The sequence below is a fragment of the Xyrauchen texanus genome, chromosome 12 (assembly GCF_025860055.1).
Source record: "Xyrauchen texanus isolate HMW12.3.18 chromosome 12, RBS_HiC_50CHRs, whole genome shotgun sequence".
Lineage (NCBI taxonomy): Eukaryota > Metazoa > Chordata > Actinopteri > Cypriniformes > Catostomidae > Xyrauchen > Xyrauchen texanus.
In genome coordinates, this window is record NC_068287.1 from 10356203 (window position 1) to 10369967 (window position 13765).

The window sequence follows — 13765 nt, forward strand, 5'->3', positions numbered from 1 at the left end:
CGTGTGCTGCCATTTCAGAGAATGGTGTGAGCACACATATTCCACACATTGGGCCCTATAATACCCAACTTCTCCTGGCCTTCCTAAATGCACTTTACAGAGACCTGATTCCAGAACAAGAAAGAGGTTTAGTTAGACCACATTTGCCTAATTATGTTGTTGTCTGGGATAATGTCAGCTTCCACCGAACCAACAGTGTTAGGGACTGGTTTGCTGCACATGAAAGGATAACAGTGGAATTCCTTCCACCATACTCTCCATTCCTAAATCCAATAGAAGAGTTTTTTTCAGCATGGAGGTGGAAAGTGTATGATCATAGACCACAAAATCAGATTTCTTTGTTGGATGCCATGAATGCTGCATGTGAGGACATCACAGCTGACCATTGCAGGGGATGGGTGTGGCATTCAAGGAGATTTTTTTCCACGGTGTGTGGCAATGGAAAACATCAGATGTGATGTTGATGAAAATCTTTGGCCTGACCAACATGAGCGACAAGATGTCCACCAAGAATAATTTGTTTTGTTTTTTTTCCCATGAATGTTATTTGTTGTTTGTGTATTTGTGGTAATACACAAATATGAAATGTAAAGTGAAATCTTGTTACTCTTGTCAGTTACTTTACATGTACAGTAAATACACTTGTATTGTGTATATACACATAGTACAAAAATAAACACTGTAAAAATACAAATGTTCATAGACTTTTTTTTCTTTTTTTTTTTTTTTTCTACATACTATTGACTTTTCTCAACAAATATGAGATTTGTTTACTGTAAACCCTTAATTTTCATGGTTGACTGTTGTGGTGAAAAAACAACTAAACATTTTGACCAGTGTGGCTCACACAATGACAAAAATACTTTAGATTTTGGTGGCCTTGGCCAAATTATTGACACAATAACTAGGTTTTGAAGCATGAATTAAATGTTTTGGGTGAGTAACTACATTTTGCAGACATGCTATAAAGTTTTGAATTTCCTGCAAACAGTTGTGACATTTGCACTCACAGTTTAGAGAATGTTAAGACTGTTTCGAAAAATGTGCCAAAGCAATTGAGAAAAACTGTAATACAAAAAAAGAAATGTCAATGCCCAGTGTCCGACTATCCATCCATTCTACTATATAGTATGCCAAAAACAGTATGCCAATGGAGTAGTATGTCTGAATCCACAGTATTAATGAAGTATAATACGAGAAATACCCAGATTAGAGGTAGACCGATATATCGGTTTTACCGATAAACTGGTGCCGACAATTTAATTTTTTTTAACAATCGGTTATTGGCAAAAATCTATGCCGATAGTTTCCTATAGTTTGTTATTTTATTCCTCAACAATATACCTAATTTGGCTAAATAATATATTCTTGCTGTCAAATGAAATACACCAAAAAAACTTTTTTAAAGAGTATGGAAAAAATCTTGTTCTCATTAACAATCATACAAGATACTTGTTAAACAGAAAGCATACTCATATTAACATATTTTCATTGGTCATTTCGATGCACAATTCAAACAGTAGGAAGAGGTCATTCTGTGCATTCTGTCCAAAAGTGGAGGTACGTGCTTTCCATTGGACAGCGACGATATACTATACATATATATATATATATATATATATATATACACACACAGACACACACACACATATATATATATATATACACACACACACACACACACACATACATATATATATATATATATATATATATTAAGGCTGTCGATTTAACGCAGACAGAACTGGTGAAACTGAGTCAGGTTTGTAGGTCTTCTTGCTTGCACACACTTTTTCAGTTCTGCCCACAAATTTACTATTGGATTGAGGTCAGGGCTTTGTGATGGCCATTCCATTACCTTGAATTTGTTGTCCTTAAGCCATTTTGCCACAACTTTGGAGGTATGCTTAGGGTCATTGTTCATTTATATATTTACTTCTCCTTTTTCAGGGAAGAAGTAATAGGTTAACAACTTACAGCTGTTCTGCAGCAATGGAAGTAAATTAAGCCTTGAAAGTTGATGCTAACAATTCCTACAGGTGTCCCAACTTTTGCTGATTACTTACAAACCCTCAGTCTGTATAAAAGCAGTGTTGGAACAGACTGTGTTACTACACCCTCTTAAGCATTATTTGGACAGTATTGTACTGCAGGAGGTAGTATATTGCTCTCCTAATGGTGAGAAAAATGCAATTAACAAAGGAAGACAGACAGATCATTATAACCATTAAATGTGTAGGTCTTTCCTTTAGAGAAATTAAAAAGAATTACACCATCAAAAGGCACTTGGAAACTGGAGGAAACTCTGACAGGAGGAGGTCTTGCAGACCCAAAGCCACAACAGAATCAGAAGACAAGTTTCAGAGAGTCAACAGTTTGCGTGATGGGCGGCTCACAGGACACATCTTAACACTAGTTGAAGTAAGCAAGTCTTAGTTTCAACTGTGAAGGGAAGACTTTGAGCTGCAGGTTTGACAGGTTGAGTGGCAGTAAGAATTTATCTAAGATGGCAAAATTAGAAAAAGAGGCTTGCCTGGGCCATGAAGCACCGTCAGTGGACTACTGAAGACTTTAAGAAGGTCTTATGGAATGCTGAATTAAAATGTGAAATCTTCGGTTCATCACACAGGGTTTTTGTTCACCGTCGAGTAGGCGAATGGATGGTTGGTGTGACACCAACTGTCAAACATGGAGGAGGAAGCAGATTGAGTGGCACCCTGAACCAAAACTGCTACCACAGAATTTTGCAGCACCATGCAATACCCCCTGGTATACGCCTAGTTGGTCAGGGGTTCATCCTACAGCAAGATAATGGCCCAAAACATACCTCCAGTCTATATCAGAACTACCTTAGAAGAAAGACGGTAGGCTTCAAATCATGGAATAGCCAGCACAGTCTCCAGACTTCAACCCCATCGAGCTAGTTTGGGATGAACTGGAGAGAAGGGTGAAAGCAAAGCAACCTACAAGTGCAACACATATGTGGGAACTTCTGCAACAGTGTTGGGAAGAACTTTCCGAACAATATTTGATTTCCATTGTAGAAAGAATGCCACGAGTGTGTTCGGCTGTTATATCTGCAAAAGGTGGCTACTTTGATCAGTCAAAAATTTTTATTAATTTTGTTAAACAAAACGATTCCATAATTTATTTTTTATTTCCAATTGTTTATTTGTTCTATGCTTTAATTTCAGAGTACATTGAGACATTAAACTGCGTAAATTTCAATAAAACTTTTAAAAATGGAGGTGTTCTAAAACTTTTGACCAGTAGTGTATGTAAACAAAACCCATCTGATGAATATATATAGGCTATATAACGCTTAGTTTGGGAAATACCTGCATATGGAGCATTGTATTGGAGCAAAGTCTATCATTTTTAAAAATAAAACGCCCCAGTGTATTTTAGGCTTGTTTATAGTTCAAATTTCCACGTTATGCACCAAATCTTAAGTTTTCTGGTTATTATTGGAATTCTGGTTGCACAATAAACTGGTTTTGGGATTTTATTCATTGTGGGCTCTTGTAGCCTCAATGTCTGTGCCTGTCATAGTAAGGAAAAACTAAGAAATATTTGACCATTCTATAAATCGATTTAAATAAACTATCGGCCAATCAATCAGTTGTCGGCCATTTCCACCACCTTAGTTACCAGTATCTGCAAAAATCCACTGTCGGACTACCTCTAAACCGGATTACCTACTATTTCAAGTGAGATTTTCAAGAGCGGATCGACTGGACAATTAACAATCCCATAATCCCTCTGGAGCTAAGGCGACGTCACAATCACACTAAAAAACACTAGATTTATAGAAACTGCAGTGAACCGCAAGGCGGACACCTCTTCTCAACTGTAAGTGATGTATATATCAAGATAATTGTTCCTTGTGCTTGAATGGTGCTTGTTTAACAAGCACCATTCAAGATGATGTCTGAAATCTATTCATACTACTCGCATGCATACCTAAAAGAACATACTGTTTTGCCGGCAGATAAGTGCGTCCTTCATCAAATACAGTACATACTGTGACAGTACGTGGTTTCGGATGCAGCTATGGAGTCTTTAAATGAAGCTTTATACATGGTCTTACTTCTTATGTGCGTGAAAAGAGGCAAAGGTGAAACTCTTTCCCTGATATTCTCCAAAGAATTTGCTCTCCTCCAGCCGGATGTGGTGCACCTCATTGGCCGCACAGCGCCGGTAGGTGCGTTGCCATTGATCGACTGAGCTAGCACCGCCTTCCCTGTGAAAACAAAACAAGGACACTGACATACATAAAAAATCATAATTTTCACTCCCTCATGTCTTTCCAAACCTGTATTACTTTCTTTCTTCTGTGGAATGCAAAAGGAGATATTTAGCAGAATTTCCGAACTCTTCCATATAATGAAAGTAAATGGCAAGCTCCCAAAACCATGAAAAAAAGCACTATAACATGCCATTATTTGCTAAAAATCTTTCTCCACCTTAGCTTTTAAATCTCATTTACACTTGTGCTAAAATCAATGATGCTTAGTGTCATTGACGTCAAACCAGGAGTGATGCCAGTTGAGGTGCCATCTTCAAATATGCAAAAGGAGTCATATGGACTACTTTTATGATACTTTTATGAAGTTGTTAAGTCCTCTTGGAGCTTGACAGAGTAAATCAATATGGAAAACAGCTTTGGATATTCTGCCAAACATCTCATTTGTGTTCCGTTGTTTTCACATTACTTCCAAACCTCTTCACAATAATCTCAGCTTGGGAAAACACTGTCTCTTACATATAGGCAGACAAAAGGTAAAAAGTCTGTCACACACACTGTTTGATGCATCTTTGACATCCCCGCAAATGGCTGGGAAGATGTATGTGAGGTGAGAACCAAAGTGAGAACCACATTTTAAAAACTAGAGTGGAGGAGTTTAAGATGGAGGAGGTGAAGAAGAAAAATGCATGATGCAGAGATGAATTCATTTTATGGGATCTGTGCTGCGGTGTGTACGTCAATATTTTACAGTCAGTGCAGCTGACCTGTTAAGTGGTTGGAAGGCACCCGCTCGCTGCTCGAAGGCCTCTGAAGATGCTGTTCTGATCATAAAATATGTAACAGTTTAGCACATGGTTGGTGGTGGTTCAATGAATGTGAAATCTGTCCTTTGTGATAGTCTGATAGAAATCTGTTCTTGCAATCTGGCCCAGTAAGCACACATATGTTGCCGAGACGTCTGTGACATAGCGCATCATTTAGAAAGATTGTGTTCTATTTTAAACATCACATTTGTCTGATAAAAGTCTTATGCTGCATCCAAGACTTAAGTTTCCTAACAATCGTATTCCAACATCTCCATTTGCGGTTATGGAAAGTGTTTTTAAAGTCTTTGCTTTTGGTGGATGAGAGGCGTAAATGGAGCAAAATCAATGTATTTTCAAATGAAAATATATACGTGTGGAAATTGCCTTAAAAGATGCAAATTCACATACATACTAAATCATAAATGTCATAAAAATGTCTGGTGTTAACATCCTGGTATTACAAGCTGTTCTCAAAAGATTTCTTCATGGTAAAAAAACTAGGGCTCTCAATCGATTAACATTATTATTACAATTTAATGTAATTAATTCCATATACCAATATTTGCTGAAAAATGACCCCAAATAAAGATACAATAATTTTATATATAAATATATAATATACTGTAATATAATAATCCTATAATACTCATTTCATAATAATAAAATATCAGATAATTCTAAGAAAATACATTATTGTAGTAGACAAGTAAAGCATTGATTATACAATACAAAAAGTCTTCAGAAGTCAATATATATTTTGTTTTATTTCCAAATCATTGAATGTTATCATGCTGGAAGTAGCCATTAGAAGATGGGTAAACTGTGACCATGAAGGGATGCACATTGTCAGCAACAATACACAAATAGGCTGTGGCATGCAAGTGATGATTGGTTGGTATTAACAGGCCCAGAGTGTGCCAAGAAATGTTCCCCACACAATTACACAACCGCAATCAGCCTGAACTGTTGACACAAGTTAGGCTGGGTCCATGGATTCATGCTGTTGGCGTCAAATTATGTCCCTACCATCTGTGTGCTTCAGCAGAAATCAAGATTCATCAGACCAGACTACGTATTTCCAGTCTTCAACTGTCCAGTTTTGGTGAGCCTTCGCCCACTGCTGCCTCAGCTTTGTGTTCTTGGCTGACAGAAGTGGAACCCTTTGTGGTCTTCTGCTGTTGTAGCCCATCTGCTCAAGGTTCGACATGTTGTCCATTCTGAGATTCTGAGATGCTATTCTGCTCACTACAATTGTATAGAGAGGTTATCTGAGTTACTGTAGCATTTCTGTCAGTTCCAACCAGTCCGGCCATTCTCCATTGACCTCTCTCACCAACAAGGCATTTCTGTCCGCAGAACTGCCGCTCACTGGATGTTTTTTGTTTTTGGCACATTCTGAGTAAACCCTAGAGACTGCTGTGATTGAAAATCCCAGGAGAGCAGCAGTTACAGAAATACTCAAACCCGTCTGGCACCACCAATCATGGCAGGGTCGAAATCACTGAGGTCACATTTTTTTCCCCATTCTGATGGTTGATGTGAACATTAACTAAAGCTCCTGACCAATATCTGAATGATTTTATGCATTGCACTGCTGCCATACGATTGGCTGATTAGATAATCGCATGAATACAGGTGTACAGGTGCTCCTAATAAAGTGCTCAGTGATTGTCTTTCCACATTTTAATTATGAATTACAGTGACATGTTGACCTACAGGTTTCTTCTCCACAGATCCATCAGGTAGGTTCATGATTTTTATAGGGATATTGTTTGGTTCATTGGGTCCATTGGTTCACTGAACCGCTCTAGATTTCGTTTGCAATCGGACTGAGACTACTTCATCCATGTGGTCTTGGACTGTTCCGAAATAAATGCACCAAACAAGCCAGGTGTGAAATCACCCTGTCTCTGAACAGCTGTTAGTTTGTTGTCTGGACATTTGTGCGTTATCTGTACAGCTACACTTGTGCTAACTCTCCCCTGCTGACTGCAGCTCACAAAAAACATGAGGGTGGTACTTATTGTTGAGTCCTTTAAAAACAGGTGTTTTCCTGGTTCAAAACTTTTTGTTATCCAAGCACGTTAACCACTTTCAGACTCCACATGCGCTAATGTGCCGTAGACAACAAGAAAAAACTCAACTGTCAATCAGCCATTGTGCAAAAATAAGTGTTTTAAATGTTGTCAGTGACGTGCAATTTTTAAAAGAAAGTAACCAAAACATTTGGAAAAGTCCATATAGTATATACTGTATGCAGACTTCACAAAAGGTCTTCAGCAGTCACAATTGGTCACGCATTTAAGACGCATGTTAATATCAGGTGCAAACAGAGCCTGAATGTCATTCTTACACCAGACAGGGAACGTTTTAGTGACATATTACATATGAGCAAATGCTCTAAAACATGCACATCTCAGCGACATACACTATATGTGCTATAAAGGGTGAGTGAGTGTGTACTAGAGGGATGACTATACTCACTGTCCTCTAGAGGAGTGAATCAATAAGGTGATCAGGGTGGAGGTGGCAGGGCACACACAGTTGAGGGCCAACATGGCATACTTAAACTCTTCCTCACAAACCACGTGGTCTGCAAAATAAAAAGACATCCACTTAAAAAGCTGTATAAATATTACAGACACATTCTCAATAGGTAATAGCTTGTATAAACAAACAAAAATCACATTTACAATAATGTACTTATAATGAAAATCGTATAATGGATGGATAAATTGTGTTTTATAAATCATTTTATGAAGATTGCACTCGTAAAAATGTGTATTTACTACAGGAATATCCATGACTTTTCCATGATTTTAGTTATTAACTGTGGCAGCGGGGGCGTGGTCAAGCGCCCGTCCGGGAGAGGAAAGCGGTAAGGGCGCTTACACCTGAGCTAAATTATGCCTAACACCTGTCTCTAATTCCAGTGAGCACGAGGAGAGCGGCATAAAAGCAGACTCCGAGCCTCCAGTCGAGAGAGAGAGCCCAAAAAGCAACTCAGTGTGCCATATGTTTGAGTCTGTGCTATTTGTAAGACAGCAATTAAAAAGCCTACCTTCAGTGATTTAAACCCCGTTTCCTGTGTCCTCCTTGACCATCCTTCCTGTAATGTTGCTACACTGGTGCCAAAACCCAGGAATTTTTACTTTCCAAGCATGGAGCAAAGTCGCCCCATAGAGTCCTCCCAGCTGGCAGAAGTCCTCCAGTCCCTCGCGACGCTGCATCAAGGCCACCAGCAATCCCTGCTTGAGCTCCGACAGGACCAAGATCGCCGGTTTTTTGAGATCATGCGGGCTCAGGCAGAGGACCGGCTCGCCATCCGGAGCCTCCTCAGCCAGGAGACGGAGCCGGCCACAGCCGCGACCCCGGACATCCGCGCTACGCTACCCACGCCCACGTTACAGAAGATGGGGGCAGCAGATGATCCTGAGGCCTTCCTCGACTTGTTTGAGCGGACGGCAGAAATCTGGGGCTGGCCGCCCGAACAGTGGGTAGCCCGCCTAATTCCTCTCCTGTCCGGGGAAGCTCAACTTGCGGCACAACAACTGCCGGCGACAAATCTCCTGGCTTACTCTGACCTGAAGAGGGCCATTCTGCAATGGGTTGGTCGGAGCCCGGAAGAGAATCGCCAGCTCTTCCAGGGCATGAAGTTAGAGAAGTCCGATCGCCCGTTCGCATTTGCTCAACGGCTCCGGGACGCCTGTCGGCAGTGGTTGCTCGCGGGGGACCGCGACGTCGAGGGAGTCATCGATCAGGTGGTGCTGGAACAATTCGCGCAACGGCTGCCCAGGAGAACGGCAGAGTAGGTCCAGTGCCACCGCCTGGCGTCGCTGGAGGAAGCTGTTCGGCTGGCGGAGGACCATTTGGCGGTGATCCTGAGGGCGGACGAGCCTTCTTCTTCTCTCTCTCTCGCCCCTTCCCTTGTGTCTCCACCCCCCTCCTCCCCCTCCCCTGTGTTTTCTCGTTCTGTTTTCTCCCCAGGGCCCGTTTCTGCCCCGCGCAGGCGTGGAGGGTATGTGCGACCTGCTTCCCGGCCTTGGGAGAATGCTCCTTCCCCTTCCCCGTCCTTCAGCCGCTCTCCTCCTCAGGTGGGGGTGCCCGCCAGCACAAGTGCGGGCGTAACGCCTGGGCCGGTCTGTTGGATGTGCGGGGACCCGACGTCCCGCAGGCTTCCCCCTATCGGGCTGGAGCATACCGGATTCCGGTAAGGATCGGGGGGGTATTTACCAAGCTTTGCTGGATACCGGCTGCAATCAGACCACCATCCACCAACGCTTGGTTCAACCCGGGGCTTTGGGTTTAGCTAAACTGGTGAGGGTGAGGTGTGTGCATGGGGATGAAACCATAGTGTGGAGGCAGCGGTTAGTTCCCGCCTCACCCATCCGCTAATCTTGGGTACTGATTGGCCAAATTTTAAAGATATTTTAGAGGGTATTTGTGCGGATGGGTCCTGCATAAAGAGGTGTGCCGTGTGCGATGCTTTGGCAGGGGAGGCGGAGCCGGGGCCGTCCTCGGCTGCTCGGAATGACGAGGGAAGGGGCGAGGTGGCCACCCCTCCTCTCAGGGAATTCCGGGACGAAACCCTTAAACATGCTTTTGACCAAGTGAGAGTAATTGATGGTCAACAGCTCCGGCCGGGCATCGCCATTGCATACCCATATTTTGCCATGATTAGAGATCGGTTATATAGAGTGACGCAGGACGCTCAAACAAAGGAGGAAGTGACACAATTATTGATCCCACGGAGCCGCCGGGAAATGGTTTTCCAGGCGGCTCACTATAATCCTATGGCCGGTCACCTAGGGGAACGGAAAACACTTCTCCGTCTAATAGCCCGTTTCTGTTGGCCGGGCATTGGCGGTGACGTCCGCAGGTGGTGTGCGGCGTGCTGTGAATGTCAGCTGGTAAACCCACCGGCCACCCCAAAAGCGCCATTGCGCCCTCTACCATTAATCGAGGTCCCCTTCGAAAGAATTGGGATGGACCTCGTCGGGCCATTAGAACGGTCAGCACGCGGACATCGCTTCGTGTTAGTCCTAGTGGATTACGCGACGCGATATCCGGAAGCAGTGCCTCTGAGCAACATCTCCGCACGTAGTGTTGCAGGGGCACTCTTCAAGATAATCTCCCGGGTGGGGATTCCGAAAGAAATCCTCACCGATCAAGGCACGACTTTTATGTCACGAACACTTCGCGAACTTTACGAGCTCTTGGGCATTAAATCGATTCGCACTAGCGTTTACCATCCGCAGACTGATGGCCTAGTGGAACGGTTTAATAAAACGCTCAAGAACATGATTCGTAAATTCGTACACGATGACGCTAGAAATTGGGATAAGTGGCTAGACCCCCTGTTATTTGCAGTACGAGATGTCCCACAAGCCTCCACAGGGTTCTCCCCGTTTGAGCTGCTGTACGGGCAACGCCCATGCGGTGTCCTTGACGTCATCCGCGAAGCCTGGGAGGAGGGACCTTCTAATAGCAAAAATGAAATTCAGTTCGTTCTCGATCTTAGAGCAAAACTCCACACACTGGGGCGACTAACACAGGAGAATTTGCTCCAAGCTCAAGAATATGGAGTTAGAATCATGCCAAAACCTCACACACACACACACACACACAAAACATGTTTTACTCACACCCAACGATTCACAAACAAACTCAGTGTGGTTTGCAAATACAAAACATCACTCACAAACTAATGCATTTTGTTCTGCAAATAAAAAACGTACCTATCAAACAAATACAGTATGTTTTACATATACATAGAAACGTATTTCTTCAATGACAAAAATATCCTCCAAGTACAAACTAAAATCTTTCAAGTACAAAACAAAATTCTACAAGTACAAAACAAAATCCTTCAAGTACAAAACAAAATTCTACAAGTACGAAAAACTGTCACGTGACTTTTGGCACTAATTTTCCGCCTTGCTGATCCACACACAAATGCCTTCAGATCCACACACATGCTAGTAAATTGTCATGTAATTCGCACTCCACAACATCAGGTGGCGCTGTTACCGTTTTGCTTGGCGCCGCCACGGACATGGAAAGAGAAGAGAAGAAACGTTAGCGTGGGTAGGGTGTTTTGAACACGATGAGTGGCCAACAGGTGAGTTTGCAGTCGTTGCTGGTGAAAAATCAAATGTTAACTAACTAAACTCCAGAATGCAGCCAGTTTGGTTCTCTTTAATCTTTTTTTTGTCGTCTTTTTGACACCTTCAAAACCTTTTATTTCAACATGTTCCCCGATGTGACCACGTTGCATTGTCTCCTGGGTTGTTTGTTGTCAGTTAAACAAAGTTATTGTATTTTTTTGGTTGTTCCAACCCCCCCAGATGTTTTAAGATTGTATTCACACTACAATAAAAATAATACAATCTACATGTCTTTAGTTTGAACATTCATTATGATATTAAGAGAGCTGAAAGTCCGCTGCTAGCACTGCTTGAGGAAAGCTATGCTTCCTGCTGGTCTGATTTGATTAAACAGAGAAAAATCAAACATGAGACAACCTCACTGATTCTGAAATATTTATTTGGTTTTAGTGTGAAAAGAAATGATAGGCCTATACTGTAACATCTCTTACAAACCAGTTATTAGCAGGGGCACGATTCTGTAAATAAGTGTTCTTTTTGTTACCCAAATGTATGTAGAGAATGTGAGAGTGTATTTGTGCTACAATTGCATCGAATCAGGTCCTTTGCTGAGTACGTTTTATTGTAAGCCTAGTAAGTGCTGGACATACTGCACAGTAAGTAGGTAGATGTCTGAGCCATGTGATTGGGAGTGTCCCAGGGATTTATGGCTGCCCTTAGTGCTGCCATTTGCTCATCACTCAGTACATCGCCCATCTCAGGAACAGTGACACCATGGTGTGGCTCATCAGGCAGACCACTGTCCTCCCAGTCCAAATGTGGTAGGTACAATCCCTGAAAAGACATGTAAAGTGTTTATGTAGAGCAGTGGTTTTCAAACATTCTTACATCAAGGACCCGGACCACATTTGATAACATTTTGAAACAAACTCCAGAAATACACAACATTTATTCTGAGACTGAATAACATTACTTTCTGTCAATGTATGTTCAAATTAATGTCAATGGGATGCATTTTTGGTGAAATTTATAAAGAAATTTGTGGAAAAAGTCTATTTCTAGAAAAAGTCAGAATTAAAAAGTTGTGTGTATATATATATTTATATATATATAAATATAAAAGACCCCCTTGAACCTCCCTCAAGTTTATTCTTAAAACTGATTGAATATACTTTAATTCAATTAAAATCTTCGCACATACTTAGCGCACTGTTGCTGTTTCTGCTTACACTTTAACCTCCTGTAGTATTTATAACTGTTCCATGAACATATTAGCACCAAATATCTCCACATCTTTTCACGTGAATTAGCTGAGCAGCAGTCGCTAAAAAAGTTTGCGCTAATGACATTTCAACTCCTATAAACTCTTCACAATTAAAGCCTCCCGTTACTTTGTTATTTCAGTGACTTAACATGACTCCTCAGATGGTGCTTAAACAAATGTGTGTGGCCTGAGGTGGTCTTCACTTCAAAATTCTGCCTTAAGACCAAGACGTATCAAGTGTAACATTATATGTGACCATAGTATAGTTTAATTTAGTTAAGTTAGAAACAAAATGGAAAAATTAGCCTAATCGGTGTAAGCTAGGTTAGCTCCTGCGGTACCATAAGCTACACACATATAAATATGTATGTGTATATATATATCACCCTACCCACGACAGACATTCCTGGAGTTTAGTTAGTTAACATTTGATTTTTCACCAGCAACGACTGCAAACTCACCTGTTGGCCACTCATCGTGTTCAAAACACCCTACCCACGCTAACGTTTCTTCTTCTCTTCTCTTTCCATGTCCGTGGCGGCGCCAAGCAAATTGGTAACAGCGCCACCTGATGTTGTGGAGTGCGAATTACATGACAATTTACTATACATACTGTATTTGTTTGATAGGTACGTTTTTTATTTGCAGAACAAAATGCATTACTTTGTGAGTGATGTTTTGTATTTGCAAACACACTGAGTTTGTTTGTGAATCGTTGGGTGTGAGTAAAACACATTTTGTGTGTGTGTGTGAGGTTTGGGCATGATTCTAACTCCATACAAGAACGCCAACGCCGGCTGTATGACAGGGGTGCTCGGCTACGGGAATTTGCACCAGGAGATAAGGTATTCGTATTACTCCCAACATCGAGCTCTAAATTACTCGCCAAGTGGCAAGGACCCTTTGAGGTCACACGACGAGTGGGGGATCTCGATTATGAAGTTAAACGTACCGATAGAGGGCGCGACGTCAAATTTATCACCTCAACCTCCTGAAATTGTGGAGGGAGGAGGCGGCCTCTGTGACGTTGGCCACGGTAGTTCCGAGAGGGCGGAGCTCGGACCGAGGTAAACAAAAACTGCAATCTTAACACTCCGGTTACTTGTGGAGACCACCTCTCACCGCGTCAACTCACAGAGGTTTCCGAATTACAAAAGGAATTTGCGGATGTGTTTTCCCCTCTACCGGGCCGTACAGACATCATACAGCACCACATCGAGACCGAGCCGGGCGCGGTGGTGCGTTGCCGCCCCTATCGCTTACCCGAACATAAAAAAAAATAGTACGGGAGGAATTAGATGCGATGCTTGATATGGGCGTAATAGAGGAATCCCACAGT

At 42.1% G+C, this 13765-nt stretch overlaps 1 protein-coding gene across 1 annotated transcript in view; it reads right to left on the reverse strand.

The window, feature by feature from the left end:
- LOC127653150 (potassium channel subfamily T member 2-like) overlaps nt 1–13765 on the reverse strand; it is a 146752-nt gene that overhangs the window by 25852 nt on the left and 107135 nt on the right. The window contains exons 16-17 of the mRNA XM_052139702.1: nt 7540–7648; nt 4091–4243 (exon numbers count right to left, since the gene is read on the reverse strand). Of these exons, the coding sequence (XP_051995662.1) occupies nt 4091–4243; nt 7540–7648 (262 nt within the window). The remainder of the gene's footprint in view (nt 1–4090; nt 4244–7539; nt 7649–13765) is intronic.